At 42.1% G+C, this 17,747-nt stretch overlaps 1 protein-coding gene across 3 annotated transcripts in view; it reads right to left on the reverse strand.

Annotated features, from left to right (window-relative positions):
* The window catches only part of MINDY4 (MINDY lysine 48 deubiquitinase 4), a 120,808-nt gene that overhangs the window by 57,997 nt on the left and 45,064 nt on the right, over nucleotides 1–17,747 (reverse strand). For all 3 annotated transcript variants that reach the window (XM_055293509.2, XM_063609704.1, XM_063609705.1), the window contains exon 6: nucleotides 5,400–5,458. In XM_055293509.2, coding sequence (XP_055149484.1) covers nucleotides 5,400–5,458 — 59 coding nt within the window. The remainder of the gene's footprint in view (nucleotides 1–5,399; nucleotides 5,459–17,747) is intronic.

A 17,747-nucleotide genomic window follows, 5' to 3' on the forward strand; every position in this document is an offset into this window, starting at 1 on the left:
GGGGATGGAGGCCCCACAAAGAATCCCTACAGGGGCACCACCTAGTGTAGCTGTGAGAAGAGGGCTACTGTCCTCCAGACCCCAGAATGGTAGATTCACCAACAGCTTGCACCATGTGCCTGGAAAAGCCACAGACACTCAACACCAGCCCATGAAAGCAACTGGGAGGGAGGCTGTACCCTGCAAAGCCACAGGGGCAGAGCTGCCCAACTCCATGGGAACCTACCTCTTGCATCAGCATGACCTAGATGTGAGACATGGAGTCAAAGGAGATTACTTTGGAGCTTTAAAATTTGACTGCCCTGCTGGATTTTGGACTTGCGTAGGGTGTGTGGCCCCTTTTTTTGGCCAATTTCTCCCATTTGGAATAGCTGCATTCTCCCAGTGCCTGTATCCCCATTGTATCTAGGAAGTAACTAACTTGCTTTTGATTTTACTGGCTAATAGGTGGAAGGGACTTGCCTTGTCTCAGATGAGACTTTAAACTGTGGACTTTTAGGTTAATGCTGAAATGAGTTAAGACTTTGGGGGACTGTTGGGAAGGCATGATTGGTTTTGAAATGTGAAGACATGAGATTTGGGAGGGGCTGGGGCAGAATGATATGGCTTGGCTCTGTGTCCCCACCCAAATCTCATCTTGTAGCTCCCATAATTCCCACATGTTGTGGGAAGGACATTGTGGGAGATAACCAAATCATGGAGGTGGCTCTTTCCTGTGCTGGTCTCATGAGAGTGAAAAAGTCTCATGACATCTGATGGCTTTTAAAAACAGGAGCTTGCCTACACAGGCTCTCTCTTTGCCTGCCACCATCCACATAAGATGTGACTTGCTCCTCCTTGCCTTCCGCCATGATTGTGAGGCTTCCCCAGCAACGTGGAACTGTGAGTTCTCTATTAAACTTCTTTCCTTTGAAAATTGCCCAATCTCAGGTATGTTTTTATCAGCAGCGTGAAAATGGACTAATACAGTTTCTTAGTTAGCGTCTCTGAAAAGCTACCCTATGACCATGGCCTTACATAAATAACCTAAAACAAAGACCAGATGTCTACCCAGCAACAAGAATGGGTCTTAAAAACATGATGCTGGGTAGAGAAAGTAAGAAACCAAATGAGATATATAACACAATGCTATCTATGTCAAGTAAAAATGATGCACACAAAACAGTATAGATTTTGCAAGAACATATACAAGATATAGATTAAGCATAAGAGAATGGTTGCCTATGGGAAAGGAAGGTAATAAGAGTATAAGGGGTAGGGCTAAAGATAAATAGTGAAAGTAAGTTAAGAGGGAGAAAGGGAAGGAGAGAGGAAAATGTAAAAGGGAGGGAAGGGGGCCAGGCGTCGTGGCTCATGCCTGTAATCCCAACACTTTGGGAGGCCGAGGTGGGTGGATCAACTGAGGTCGAGTTCGAGAGCAGCCTGGCCAACATGGCAAAACCCTGTCTCTACTAAAAATACAAAAATTAGCCAGGTGTGGTGGCACGGGCCTGTAATCCCAGTTACTCAGGAGGCTGAGGCCTAAGAATCACTTGAACCCAGGAAGCAGAGGGTGGAGGGTGCAGTAAGCTGAGATTACACCACTGCACTCCAGCCTAGGCAACAGAGCAAGACTCCATCTCAAAAAAAAGAGTGGGAAGGAAGAAAGGGAAGAAGACTGATAGGCAGGCTTTGCAAAGACCAACACTGAGAATGTTCTCTGGAGGAAAAGAGATGTGTGATTAACTCCACCTTAGACATCTGAGGCCCCAAACAAAGGGGCAGGATAACCTGAGTGATTCCAGATTACTGGAGGACTGACCCTGAAGGGTTTCTTGCAATGGCTTGAGCCAGATTGTTTCCTGGAGGCACAAAGTGACAGTATTTAAGCCTATTTAGAGGTTTCTATTTAGTCTGAGGTTGTCAGGGAGGGAGCCAGGCCTGAAACATGCTCTGCCTGGGTCCCATGAAGTAAATCTGGGAATGAAGGCTGGGGGCCCAGGAAAAGCAGATGCCAATGGAGCATAGGCCAGGGTGAGCCCCTTGGAAAAGGCAAACTCCTTTGGCTTCTGCAGGGAGGAATTGGCCCGAGTGCAGGGAGTTGGTTCAGGACCATATAGCAGGCCTCGGGCCCAGATGTGGTGGGAACGCCATGCAAGGGAAAAATAAAACACTCCAGAATGACATGTTGGCCAGGCAGACAAGGCCATCTGTAAATGTCAGTGGTTTGAGAATGCTATTTTTAAGGTCCTGGTTTAAATGTCTGATTGAAAAGAAGCAAGGGGTTTTGTTTCCCATACCATTTTATGTGCTTTTTGTAGGATATATGTACATATGCATAAAGTAATTGGATTTTATTTCAATAGGGAGTCAAAGATACCAAGGGGAATGATATTCATAGGAAGATTCCATAGGGAGAATGGGCCACATAGCTTTTTTCTGGGAGCCTGTGCAGAATTTCCTACTGACCACAAGATATCTTCTGGAAGTGCCCCAACACCAGAAACTCAGAACCCTTCCTGGCTTCAGTTTCAATAAAAGACCCCATCTCTCCTCTAGCCTTCTACCAGAGTCCCAGACTGAAACCTCCACCCTCTCTCACCCACCATGCCAGTCCAGCCTCTGGATCACTCTGCCTCCAGAATGTCTCATATCCTGTCTCCCCGTTGCCTCTGTCTCTCCACTGTTACAGGAATATGTCCTTATCTTTCTGTTTTCTCAGCAAGTGCATTCTTTAGCACCCATGATGTACTAGGGATGATGTGGGACAGAGGTCAGAGATGACTAAGGCCCCACCCCTTCATTCAAGCAACTCCCTGCCAAGGGAGAGACAGAGCCCCCTGAAAAATTACAACATAACCCAGTAAGTGCTGAAAAAGGGACGAGTGCAAGGGTTTTCAGAGCAGAGAGGGAGGCAATTAATTCTGCCATAAATGCTCAGGGAAACTTCCCATAAGAGGTGAAATTTGGGCAGGTCCTGAAATACCCATTGGATTTCCCAGGTAACAGGGGTCTCATTAGCTCTTCTCTGGACTACACCAAGAGCCCCTCACCAGTATCCCAACATCTAAGCTTGTATGCCTAAAGTCTATTCTACACCTAGCCCCCAAATGTGCAGCCCTAGATATCTCACTAGCACAGAATCTCTGCCCAATGACTTGCTGTCCAGTTCTTTAGCACAGCACTCAAAATCATCTTGCCCAGCCCACTCTTCACTTCAGCCTCCTCTCACACTGACCCCCACACCCTCCCCGACAGGGCCATCACCTCCAACCAATCTTTCTCATACATACACCAGGCTTTTGCCCATGCGGCTCCTTCCATATTGCTATTTGACAAGACCTTGCTCATTCTTCAGAGTTCAGACTAAATACCTACACACTATGGAAGCTTCCAAAACTGATATGGTTTGGCTGTGTCTCCACCGAAATCTCATCTTGAATTGTAGTTCCCATCATCCCCGTGTGTCATAGGAGGGAACTGATGGGAGGTAATTAAATCATGGGGGCAGTTACCCTCATGCTATTCTTATAATAGTGAGTTCTCCTGAGATTTGATGGTTTTATAAGGGGCTTTTCCCCCTTTTGCTGGGGACTTCTCCTTCTTGCTGCCATGTGAAGAAGGACATGTTTGCTTCCCCTTCTGCCACGATCGTAAGTTTCCTGAGGCCTCCCTAGCCATGCTGAACTGTGAGTCAATTAAACCTCTTTCCTTTATAAATTACTCAGTTTCCGGTATGTCTTTATTAGCAGCATGAGAACAGACTAATACAGAAACCCATCACAGAACTTGGCTTATTAAAGCACTTAGGCACTGCTGGGCATCTGCTTCATGTGTTGCTATGGGAAGACACCTCTCTTCCTTTGTCCTACCCACCCCACCCTCCAAAAAGGCAAGGCCACCTTTTATTCACCTTGGTCTGCCTTCTACAGAGCCTTGCATATGCGCTGGCAGGTAATTACTGACAAGAGTTTACTGAACTGAACCAAAGTAAAATGAACGGGGATGGAGAAGGAGTGCTGTTCCTCTAACCAAATTTGATTTTTGTTTCTGAACTTCTCAACCCCTAACCCCCTGACCCCCACAAGACTTCTCCTTCCTTTCCTTTCATGAACTCTCTCCATGACTGGGTTCCACGGTCTCCTATCCTTCACCTTCTTCTCCTTTCCTAAATCATTAGCTGAGCCATTAGCAAAGAGAGGTCGGCCTTCCTCCAGAAAACATGCACACACACACACACTTCAAACAGCTGCTTCTAAAAATTGCTAACAGCCTTCCTTCCAGTAGAAGCTCTCTGGGTTCTGAAGACCAGGAACTGCTTTGCTGGTGTCCAAACACAAGCAGCTTTCACAGCAAAATCTCAAAGTGCAGCGGTGCATAAAAAGGGTTTGGATGCCAGCACCTCCTGACTCCATGGTGTACTCTGCACAGCCATGCACAGAAATCTACCCCATCTGGGGAGCTCTGAGGATCTGCTACTTCTAGGATGAGTTATGCAGAGTAAACAAACCCCCACCTCCGCCTCTGCAGCTCAGAGGCCTGCACCTTTCTTTCAACCTCATCAAAGCAAACTGTCAGACTACACGTCTCACACAAGAGAGTTCTAAATAGGGGAACTGCTTTCTTCCTTCAGTTTAAAAGGGAGAGTTCAAAAGGGAGAAGAAGAGCATGTGAACAGCTCTTGTCTGCCCAAATGGTGCAATAGGTAAACTGTTGGCTCCAGAAAAGGAGCAAATGTTGGCAGCACTCAAGCCTCATCCTCTCACGGCCAGTCCTTGGTCTCAACATCCTCAGTCTCTAGCTGCTTCTGCAAAACCCTGCAAATGCATCAGTCTTTGGAGAGTAGGGAATTACAGAAAGAGAGAGAAAAAAAGTTAGCTTCAAAACTAAAGAGTGGAAGGAAATGTGCTCTATCTTGATCTCAGAGAGCAGTTACACAGATGTACACAGAAGTGAAGATGCAGACCAGGGCACTTAAGGTTGTACACTTAATGCCTTCACTGTTTGTGTCTTATGCCTCCATAATACACTGATAAACTTTTAAAAAGGATGGGCCTTCCCAGACAGAGCCATACAGATACTTTGAATGAGAACTCTTTTCTGGAGACCTTAGTTAACTTCCTAAGAGGCCGTTACTGAATGGCCCTAAAAAAAATACCAAATGCAGAAAGAGCTTCTCTGGCCCCACAGTGTAGATCCAGAAATGACTGGTCTTCTTACAAGGATGTCCCCAGGAGAGAAGGGCAAGCAGTAGAAGACACAATCAGAGAGAGAGTAGTCTGCTCTACTCACTTGACCGGCCCCACTTGCTGAGGTCAGGTGGAAGGAAAGGGGCCCCCCACCACCCATCACCCAGACAGAGCAAACGAGGACCCCTTGGGCCCTGATGGGCACAGCACAGAGGCACCCGCTGCACCTACCAAGCCGCAGGGCACCCAGCTCACTATCCACCTTGTCAGACGGCAGCAACTGATTTTTCCTGGAAAATAGAAAATATCAATGTACCAGAGGAGACTGACAGATAAACGTAAACGGCAGAGAAGATTGTTAAGAGCAATGGACAGGCATTCAGGAGACAGGTCTCTCTAGTCTTGGCCTTGCCTCTGTGTGCCTTGAATACTCCCCCTCTCTCAGCCACAGGTTCCACATGGGATGGGACCAAATAGCCCCCATGATGCTTGTCAATTCTGTGTTCTCACAAACAGACTCATACACCAGCCAATACAGGATGGTCAGCTCTGTAGGTTGGCATTTGCCAAGCACTGCATGTAGGCTGTCTCGCCAATTTCACTGCAATACTTCTGGGAAACACACACACACACACACACACACACACACACACACACACACACAAATTGAGTTCCTGTCATCATTGCCTAGAATTTGTTCATCTCATCTCCATGTTTTTCGTTTGTTTGTTTCCTCTCTCCTAGCTTTCTGGTAAAGCCATCAGCAGCTATTTATAAGAAACCTCCGGCATGCACGAAAGGGTTTAAAGGAACCCTCCTGTATCTTCCTGTGACTTAAAACATTGCCCTGTGATTCTGATTTGTAAATTCAAGTATGTGCACACAGAGCTTTCTTAAAAGGTGGACCCTTTGAGGGAGCATTTTCTGAAGCTCCCTTTAGATTTTTCTGTTCTCCAGCATGCATCAACCTGAACTAAAGTAAAATCATTTCTAAAGAGAATGTATTAAAAATAACAATATTACATCACTCTCTGAAAACCCATTTACTATGTTAAAAAATGACAGCTCTTTTGAGCGTGGCATTGAAATATATTTTCCTCCAACATCCTTGCAGGGTAAGATATGATTGAAGTAACAATCGTAATCTTGCCCTGGTGTACTCCATTGAATTGGTTTCCTCCTGAAGATGTATGAAGGGGCGTGAATGGAAGACCTCAGAGGACGCACAGTACCAAATCCCTGAGTACATACTTCTTCAGACTCTGGGTTTCTTTCACTGGCGCTAGAACACAGAACTCCCTCACCCTCCCTCCCAGGCAGTCCTCATCCTCCATGTGTCCTCCTCGACTCAGTCAAGTCATTCGCCTTAATTCAAAACCACAAAATCCCTCCACCCAACACCACCAGGATTCTACAGGCATTCTTGTGGGGACTGGTGGAAGAATGAGCTGGAAAGAGGAGTTAAGGCATAGGGGGGTGGTTAGAGGGATGTGGAAGGGGCAGTCGACACTGAGGTTGTCAGAGCACCCCCACCCATGAAGAACTGCACTTTCATCAGAAGCCTCTTCCAGCCACACTTCTCCCACCTCTGCCCGCTCTGCAACAAAGGGCTGAGGACCTGAGTTCTACCCTGCCTATCCTGTCTGTTACTGTTTCATCTGGAGATGAAGGCAAGGCATCCTCCCCTTGCTGTGCCTCAGTGTCCCTTTCTGAAAATTAAGGACCAAGGCATTGGTACTAAGCCTCTAAAATCCTCCTTGAACCATTTCAAGCAGGGCACAGCAGCAGCAAAGACATCTCTCCAACATCCTGCATCCAATAACATCTCTCTTGAACCCCCACCTCTGCTCTCTGCCTCTTCACCTCTCACCTAGATTATTTTAATAGGCTCCTAACTGGTTTCCTGACCCTTAGTGTCACCCACCCTTGGCCCCCAACATTTTCATATGGCTACCAAAGTCATCTTCCTAGAAAGCAAATCTGACCACGACACTGAAGCCTGGCTGAAATTCTTCAAAGAGTCCCCATCATCACCATCAACAATAACAATAATCCCATGTATTAAAATAACAGCAAGAGTGCCAATATATTCCTAAAGGCTCCTTTGACTGTTCCACACACTGTGCTAAGTGCTTTGCAAGCCTCAGAAGTCATCTGCTTCTCAGAACAGGTTTATGAAGCACTTATTTCACTGAGTCTCAAAAATGTTTAGTAATTTTCCTAGGGTTACACAGCAAGTAAGTGGCAGCACAGGAATTTAAACCCAGGCGATAACTCCAAAGACAATGGCAATAACTACATTTACTGCTTCCTTATAAAAATAAAATCCAGGCCCATGAGGGTATTCTGCAAGGCTCTCCATGACCTGGTCACCTACTGCCCAGCCTCATCTCACTCTAGGCCATCACACTCCGCCTGCATTTCCTGCATGCTGAGCGTCTCAGCTCATGTCTCTGTATCTTTTCATAAGCTGCTCATTCCATCTAGAATAGTCTGGCAAACAAACTCACACTAATCCTCTAAAGCCCAAGTGGAACATCAGCTTCTTCTCAACTCCAAAGAACACATTTATTCATTTATTCACTCACTCACCCAGCACACACGTGAGGCTATCTGGCAGGCCTACCTCACTGCCCAGAAGAAACACATTACACAGATATGTAAAATGAACAGATGTTACATGCAATGTCGCGTGGTGTTGTAGGCTGAATAACGGCCCTCAATTATATCCACATCCTAATCCCTGAGTGTTACTTTACATGGCAAAAGAGATTCTGCAAATAAGAATAAGCGAAGGATCTTTAGATGAGGAAATTATCCTATATTGCCTAAATGGGACCAATGTAATTACAAGTATCCTTATCATAAAGAGGTAAAGGGAGATTTGACACAGAAGAAGAGAAGGCGATGTGAACATGGAAGCAGAGATTGGAGTGATTTACTTTGCAGACAGGAAGGAGCTGCAAGCCAAGGAATCCAGGTGGGTACTAGAAAGTGAAAACGGCAAGGAAACAAATTCTCCCCTGGATCCTCAAGAAACAACCAGCCCTTTCAACACCTTGACTTTAGCCCAGTGGAACTTCAGCCTTCCAGAACTATGAGATAATAAATTCATGTTGTTTGAAGCCACTTAGTTTGTGGTAATTTGTTATGGCAGCAATAGTAAACTAATACCATGGTAAGAGTTACAAGCAAGGAAGAAAAAAGAACTGCAGGATTCTCTTGGTCTCCTCTGGATCCCAGGTGTCCAGCATGTAGCCAGTGCTCCATAAATGGGTGCTCAATGCCAGATGATTCTCACAGAAGCTAGGTGGCTTACACAAGGTCACATGACTTAGAAGTGCCAGAGTCACGATTCAAACCCAGGCTGCTGGCTTCAAATGCTCTACTTTGCTCTTGCCTCTATTTTCCACATCCTTCCCCTGCTCAGAAACTTCCATGGCTTCCTGAAGACCACAGGACAAGGGCCAAATCTCCCAAGTGGTTCCCTTGGCTCCTGAGGGTAGGCAGGTGGCCATGAGCCCGCTGAGATGGTGGGAATAATGTTTCCACTGGGTAGGGTACAGCTTGGCCTCTCTCTCCAGTCATGGGACTTCCACCCAGAGGGCCATCCATCAGCTACAAGAGCCCAGCTCAGATGCTTTGTGCCAGGTTCCCATAGATCTCATCACCAGAGGAGACTTCAATTATGCTTCCACATAGAGAATGTGCTTATTGTTCCTTTCATGTGTCTCTCTGTGGCATAAGCTTTACAAAGTTTAAAAGGTCAGTTTAAAAGCATGTTCCTGCCTTTGAGTGAAAACTATTCTGAACAACAATGACAAAAAGATAAATCAAGGGACTCAAAACACTTTTTCAAAGTGTGATTGTGCTGATAACCCAGAGACATGTGTCAAAGCATGCAACTAATAAATTCATGGGGGCCAGCTGGCAGAACTCAGCTCACTCCTCTTCTAAGGCCTCCACCTCCCACCACAGCTCCTCTCATGCCCCGCCAGGGAGAGGCACGAGCCAGATCACTGCTGGTGTTCTGGGCTCCATGGGACCAGGACTCAATCTCTGAATCCTTGGGTTGGTGGAAAGAGCCACTCTCACATAATAACAGAGAAGAAGCCAGGTGTGGTGGCTCATGCCTATAGTCCCAGCATTCTGGGAGGCGGAAGCGCGACGATCACTTGAGGCCAGCCTGGGCAACATATCAAGACCCTCTCTCTACAAAAAATAAATAAATTAGTTGAGCATGGTGTCACGCACCTGTAGTCCCAGCTACTCAGGAGGCTGAAATGGGAGGATTGCTGGAGCCCAGGAGTTTAAGGCTGCAGTGAGTTATGATCATGCAAGCCGCTACCTCTAAAAAATAAAAATAAAAATAAATAGCAAAAAAAAAAAAAACTGAGAAGACGAGATGCTTATTCCTCTGTGTTTGTTCCTAGATTCTTAGCTAAATTAGTTATGGGTTCTAAAAGAAAGGCATCTCATGAAAATAAAGATACTGATCACTTACTGCTATGGTTTGAGTATCTGACCCCTCTAAAACTCATGCTGAAATTTAATCCCCAGTGTGGTCAAATTGAGAGACAGGGCATTCAGGAGATGATTGGGTCATGAGTGCTTTGCCTTCATGAATGGATTAATGGGTTCATAAATTAACAAGTTGTTATGGGAGTGGAATTGGTGGCTTTCTAAGAAGTGGAAGACAGACCTGAATTAGCACACTCAGCCCCCCCATCATGTGATGCCTTGAGCTACCTCAGCACTCTGCAGAGAGCCTCCACTAGCAAGAGGGCCCTCACAAGATGTGACCTCCCATCCTCGGACTTTCCAACCTCCAGAACTATAGGACACAAATTTTGTTTCCTTACAACTACTCAGTTTCAGGTTTTCTGTTATATGCTACAGAAAATAGACTAAGACATTTGCTATATATTTGACGAACTATCAGAACCCACTGTCAAGGAAGTTCAAATTTACCCCATTTATATGGCACAAGAATCTAGAATATAAGAAATTAACATAAATTTTTCCCAAGTCAATGATACCCCAGCACACCTAACCAAAGTAATGTAAAATTATCTGGCAGAGCACTTCTACAAACCAGTTCAAACAAGATTCCCTGGAAGAGAGAGGTTTTTTTTGTTTTTTTTTATTTGTTTTTTTAAGTCCTACCAAAATATGCTCAAACTAAAAAACTCTTAAACACATGAGAAACGATGTACCATGAGTGAAAGCCAACAGACACAGCAAATAGGACTCCCAAAGACTCAAGATGGAGCAAAAATCTTAGAGAGGCTGTAAATTAGAAAAACTAGAAACTTTTTAAAAACAGGAATGGAAATCATAAGAAAAGAGCTAGACATTATGAAAAAAGAATGGGCAGTTTTGAGGAGTAAATGCAGTCATTGAAATAACGGGCATATAACAATGGTGATAGATGATATATTAAATATTGAAAAAAAATTCATGAGTCTGCTACTGAAGGAGGAAGGAATGAAGGACAAGAAGGAAGAAGGTGGAGGGAGTGCAAGGAAAAGACAGAGAAGATGGACAAGCTCTTTTCTACAGAATACCGTCAATGAATGTAGAAGGAATTATAAAATTAGAAAATCATCATTTTACACACTCCAATTTAATCATTTATATGGGAAAGGGTCATCAGTAGATGCCAATACAACTGGATGGAAGGTTTTTGAGGAACAGGATATTCATATGGTCTGAAAGTTTCAGATTACTTATTAATTGCAAAAGGGAAAGTTATCTTTACAATGACAGAGAGAGTGACATACACCACCTTAACAGAGTGATCCAACTTAGCATCATCAAAATAAAACAAACTGACATTAATGAGGTCCTGATGTGATGTAACAGGAAATACACAACATCACTTATGTATTGTCCTTGCCAAAAAAAAATGCTTAATGTAAACCTAATAATGAAACAAACCAACAAATCTAGAATATGGGTGTTCTTCGGACAAGCCCATTCTCTTCATGAAAAACTAAAACTGAGATTAAAAAAGACTAGAGGCTGGGCACAGTGGCTCACACCTGTAATCCCAGCACTTTGGGAGGCCAAGGTGGGCAGACTGCTTGAGCCCAGAAGTCGGAAAACAGTCTGGGCAACATAGTGATAACCCGTGTCGGCAAAAAAAAAAAAAAAAATTCAAAAATTAGCCAAGTGTAGTGGTGCATGCCTGTAGTCCTAGCTGCTCGGGAGGCTTCAGGTGGGAGGATCACTTGAGCCTGGGAAGCCAAGACTGCAGTGAGCTGTGGTCATGCCACTGCACTCCAGCCTAGGCAAGAGTGAAACCTTGTCTAAAAATAAATAAATAAATAAATAAATAAATAAATAAAATAGAGAGGCACGTCAACCAAGACAATGAGCAAACCTCGAATGGATCCTGGATTGAAAAAAAATAAAGCCTAAAAGAATATCTGGGGAACACTTGAGAGAGATTTGATTATGGGCTACATGTCAGATAATGTTATTGAATCAATATGAAATTTATTGGGCCAGGTACAGTGGTTCACACCTATAATCCCTTTAGGAGGCTGAGGCAGGAGGACCACTTGAGGTCAGGAGTTTGAGACCAGCCTGGGCAACATGGCAAAACCCTGTCTCTACTAAAAATACAAAAATTACCCAGACTTGGTGGTGTGAGCCTATAGTCCCATCTACAGGACTATGGGAGGATCCCTTGAATCTGGGAGACGGAGGTGACAGTGAGCCAAGATCACACCACTGCACTCCAGTCTGGGTGTCAGAGCAAGATTCTGTCTCAAAAAAAAAAAAGAAAGAAAGAAAGAAATTTTGTAGGTACTGTGGTTGTGGAGGAAAATGTTCTTGCCCTTAGGAGATGCAAGCTGAAATATTTACAAGTGAAATGTCAGTATATCTGTATTTTACTTTAGAATGAATCATCAGAAAAATAAGTGTATATATAAATACATATAATATATAGGGGAGGAGGAGATGGGAGAGAGAGCAAAAGAACAAATGTGACAAAATCATACCAATTGCTGAATTTAAGTGAAAAGTCTACAGATATTCATTGCACTCTTCTTTCAAGCTTTTTGCAGGTTTGAACTTCTTTAAAATTTGGAAAAATCTTTTGGTAAACATAAACAGTAGATTAGATATAGTGAAGACATCATTAACTACTAAGAGCTATCAGATGACATTACTCAAAATATCACCAATCAGGAGAGAGATAAACTGCATGAAGGAGCAAATAAGAGACATGGTGGAAAAACTTCTAAAGTCCAACATACATATAAAAGAAGCTCCAGAATGAAAGAATAAAGAGAATTTAGGAAGGGAAATACCTGAAAAGGTAATTGCTAAGAACTTTCCAGACATGCATCCTCACAGAAACACGAGATTCAAATGGACATGTAAAAATAAATGCATACCTAGACATGTCATTTTAAAACTACTGGAATACAAAAGACAATGAAAAAAATCTTAGAGAAAAGGCAGATTACCTATAAACAGTTACAGCAGACTTCTCAATAGCAATGACAAGGGCATAAGACAATAAAATAACATCTCCAAAGCTGAAAGAAAAAAACTGTCAACTTTGAAATCCCCAACTAAAACATCATTAAAAGTAAGAACAAAATGAAGACATTTTCAGACAAGGATTAAAACAGTTTACTATCACAGACCTTCACTGAATGAACGATTAAGGACTCATATCAGGAAGAAAAGAAATCAGTAAGCATTTAGATAAACCTGAATGAGAACTGATAATAAAAACAATTAAAGTAATAACAATAGTAACTAATTTAAGAGCAGTTAAAAACAAAGGGAAACTAAAACACCAGACATAATAAACAGGAGCATGGGAATGGGAAACAATCATCAGAGTTAAAGCTTCCTAAAATCTCACATTTTTTTGAGGGGGTAGAGGGATTGATTAAAGTCAAGTAAGATTAAAAATTTAGAAGTAACCACTAGAACAATAAAAACATGACGTATAATTTCTAAATGTGAAAGGAGTAGAAAAAAAATACATTTCAGTTAATTCACAAGTAAGTGCCACTGTGGAAAACAGTCTGGGAGTTCCTCAAAAAGTTAAAAATAGAATTATTCTCCAATTCCATTTTTCAGTATGCACCCCCAAAGAACTGAAAACAGGGACTCAAACAAATACATGTGCGTAAATGTTCACGGCAGCACTATTTACAATAACCAAAAGGTGGAGACAACCCAACTGTCAATCAACAAATGAGTAAATAAATAAAATGTTATATACCCATACAATGGAATATTATTCTGCCATCAAAAGGAATGAGGTATGGATACATGCTACAATATGGATGAACCTCAAAAACATTATGTTAAGTGAAAGAAGCCTGACACAAAAGCTTATATATTATATGATTCCACTTATGTGAAATATCACAGATTGGTAGTTGCCAGAGACTGGGGGTTGGGGGAGGAATGGAGAAAAACTGCTTAATGCATAAGGGATTTTACTTTGAAGAAATTAAGATGTTCTAGAACTAGACAGAGGTGGTGGTTATACAACACTGTGAATGTACTAAATGCCACTGAATTGTTCACTTTCAAATGGTTAATTTAAAAAATAAGAAAGCAAGAAAAGAGGAGAAATTATACAAAGAAAAAATGTGGCAAAAGGGAAGTATGATATATAACAGGACAAATAAATTCAAGTAAATCAGCAATTATACTAAAGGCAAAAAAAATTAAACTTGCCAGTTAAAAAAGACACAGATTGAATTTTACTTTTAAAAATTATCTATATGCTATTTTAAGACACATGATACAAAAGTGTAACAGTAAAGCATGGCAAAAATATACCACTTGTATACTAGCCATTTAAAAGGCGATATAGCTAAATGCTATCAGATAAAAACAGACTTTGGAATAAAAAGTGTTATTAGTGATAAACTTACTCATTAGAGAATAATAAAAGGAAAAATTCAACAGAAAAATGTAGCCATCATGAAACTCTATGCTCCTAACAACAAAGCTTCAAAACATATTATCAAAAATTTGACAGAACTACAAGGAGAAACTGTTCGATCCGTGAGCATGATAGAAAATTTTAACACATCTCTCCCAGCAACTAACAGATCAAGCAGAAAAATAACATTAATAAGAATAAAGACTATTTGAACATTAAAATAACATGTTTGATCCAAAACATCCAACTGTTAAATAATATATTCTTGTCAAGCACAAATGTATAAATATTGACCATACAGCAGTCCACATATTATGTCTCAAAAAATTCCAAACTGTGTTTCTGATTATAAAGAAATAAAAAAAGAATTCAATGATAAAGAGATAGCTCCTCTACACTCCCCCAAAATAACCCATGCATTACAACATTTTAAAGAAATAATGGCAGAAAATATTTCAAAATGGCTAACATTAAAAACACAACTTATAAAGTCTTATGGGAAGCAGTTAAAGTAATATGGAGAGGGCAGTGTATAGCATAAAGGCACCTATTACTGTGGAACAGTGGAAAGCCAAAGAGCTAAGCATCCCCCAGCAAAAGAGAACAACAGAATAGACCAAAAGAGAGTAGGAAGGAGGAAAAATAAATGCAAGATGAAAAAGTTACTGAAATAAAAAATAATAGATTCAACAACCTTCAAAACTGATTCTTTTAAAAGATTAATAAAAAGGCAAACCTTTGGCAAGATTGATAAAGAGAAGAGAGTATAAATAAACAATACTACGAGTGAAAAGGAAGGATAAAACTAAACATTATCAATAGGAGCTTTTCAGTAAGAAGAAAATAGTATGAATAAGTTCAAACCAATATATCTGAAAACTGACAGATGGGACCATTTTCTAGAAAAATCACAAAACTGACGAAAAACGAACAGAAAATCTGAAACTACCTATAATCATTTTCTTAAATCATTAATTTAAAATTCACCCCCATTTCCAGCCCCAACATACACACGAAGAGTTTTACTGATGTGTTCCACCAAATATAACAAAATCTCCCCAGTTTACATTCCCAAATAGAGTGCACTCGGACTCTGGAACCACCCATCCCAGCTATAAACCTCACTGACACACTAGAAGTCTGTGCAGGACAGGCAAGTGTCCAGCTTCTCTGGGCTTCAGATTCTTCATCTGTTCTTTATTTTTCATCTAATGGGGCTAATAATAGTCTTCCCTCAAAAGATTGTTATGAGAATTAAATGAGTTAATACATCAAGTACTAGGAATAGCACCCTACATACAGAAATTGCTATGTGTTGGTTGAGATAATGATGATTAATGAGGTTACCACAACCTTGATTCTAAAAATCTAATACCTGTAAACATAAAATACAAAAATATAAAATACAATAGACAACTGTATTACCATGAGTTTGAGAGAAATTATGACCAAATAGAAATGCAAGACTATTTTAACAGTAGAAAATCTAATAATGTAATTCATACCAAGAGATTTAAAAAATATAAAATAATCTAAATAGATGCAGAAAAAGCACTTGATAAAAATAAATATCCATATATGTTTCTTTAAAAATAATTCTTAGCATGCTCAAGGGAAGGAAAGGATTTTATTTGAACCCTGAAGAACATCCTACCTAACGCTGAGGCATTGGAAGCATCCCTGCTAGAGTCAGTAACAAGGTGAGGATGTCCAGCATCCCACACATACCCAATATGCTGGTGATATACTTACTAGAGGCCAAGCAACAAGGCGAGTGAAACTGAAAACCCCAGGACCAGAGTCCAGGTTTCCTGACTACAAATTCAGCACTCCTACCACTCTCCCATATGAAACAGAACATCATTTTGCAATGAACAAGAGGGTTAGATTATAATGAATGAGAGAGTTGTTCAGACATGGACAGACATATAGGAACTGGATGGACATGCACATGCTAGGTAAGACTGGCATCACCTGGCAACAGATGCATTGCCTCTAGTCTCAACCTCCCTTTTGCCGGAGTTGTCTTTGAGGGGCTATAAGAACCACAACACTTCGGGAACCTGGGCTTCTGCTCTTCAGACCCAGCCCCTCCCCACCTGCAAGCACTTCTTGACCATGTACGTACACAGCAAACACTGGTGGTGCCCACCAGGGACAGCGGTGCTGTACTCCTTCCTGGCTTTTCCATCAGTGACTCTGCATAACCCCCATCACTTCAACAGTTCTCATGAATGACTGAACTGCTGGAGAAGCAGTAAGTTTTTGTGAGTCAGATCCCTGAGGGCAAGTTGATATAAAAAGACTAAAAAAAATTTTTTTTAATGTAGAATGCTAAAAAAAAAAAAAAAAAAAAAGACAAACCCAAGTTCTCCATGGAAGAAAAGCTTTTTTTCCTTTCACTTTCCTGCTCTCCTTTTTTCTTTAGTTTCCTGTAGCTCCTCAGCCAAGCTCCTCTAGGTATAGGTGGAGTACAGAATTGTGGTTAGAGCTGGATGGCACTTAGACGTCACCTGGCATGACCTTTGGTGTTACAGACAAGGAAACCAAGCTCCAGGAAGAGGATGGGAGTTCTTCAGTGTCTTCATCTCCTGGGAGCTCAGTGGGACTCTGAGCCTCTGGAGGGGCTTCTTCTACCTCCCTTGGCCACTGGATATTCACAGGCATTTTTCAAATTAAGCCATAAAGAACATGAGGTCTCATGAAGGGTTGGGTTATCGAGAAGTCATCGCGTGCACTAACTATCACAATGTGTAGCAACTTTAACAGATCTTAAGTTTATACCCTGCAGTTGCCAGTTCTCAAACGGTTGACCTACAACATATAAAAGGAATATTTTTTTCTCTCTGTCTTTTCTTTCCTCTTAAGGATGTGGAAAACCTGACTAGAATTGCTGGCCTGACATTTCCTGTGAGAAAAGCTCTCTGCTTGGAATCCTGTGAAAACAATCTGCCTTAACAATTCAACTCAAATAAATTATCTTCCTGAAACCAGTGAATCCCTTAATTGGGAACTGGGCTGCATACCCAAGTCTCTCTCTTCTGGGTCCATGATGACAAAGGTGGACAAAGATAGGGATCGCCCAGTGAGAACAGATTTGGGAGGAAGGGGGGCGGGAGGGAGGGAGAAACGGATGGCCCCTCATCCTCCTGGAAAAGCCATCGGGCCCAGGCTGTTTGGCTGCAGAGAACACATGCTGTACTCCAGCCTCCTAAGCCATTGTTCTGTCGGGGTGATGGTTTCTCAGCTTAACTCTCTTTCCGTATGTGTCCCTCCCGACAGGCCTTGGCACACGTCCTTCACAAGAAGTATGCAGAGCCAGAGCAAGATCTGAAATCAGTTCCAACATTTCTCCTTCCTGTATCTCTGCTCCTTGAGTCAGGCTGGATTCTGGAACCTTCCAGGAACGGAGAAGAAATTTACCACAGTCTCAGACTCAGAAGTTTTCTTCAAGGGCATGCAGTTTGCAAAACAAAACTGTACAAAGATGTGACCTTCCCTCATATTATTTCCCTATTCTTCCAATTTGGCATACGAGACCCGGGCATGCAATTGGTATTCAATGGATGCTCCCTCTGGAAGCTGAGGAGTACTCAGAGATCACCTAGATACAGCTCATCCAGCTGGAAGGGCTGAAAAGGCTAATCCAG

Source organism: Symphalangus syndactylus, chromosome 9 (assembly GCF_028878055.3).
Source record: "Symphalangus syndactylus isolate Jambi chromosome 9, NHGRI_mSymSyn1-v2.1_pri, whole genome shotgun sequence".
NCBI classification, from domain to species: domain Eukaryota; kingdom Metazoa; phylum Chordata; class Mammalia; order Primates; family Hylobatidae; genus Symphalangus; species Symphalangus syndactylus.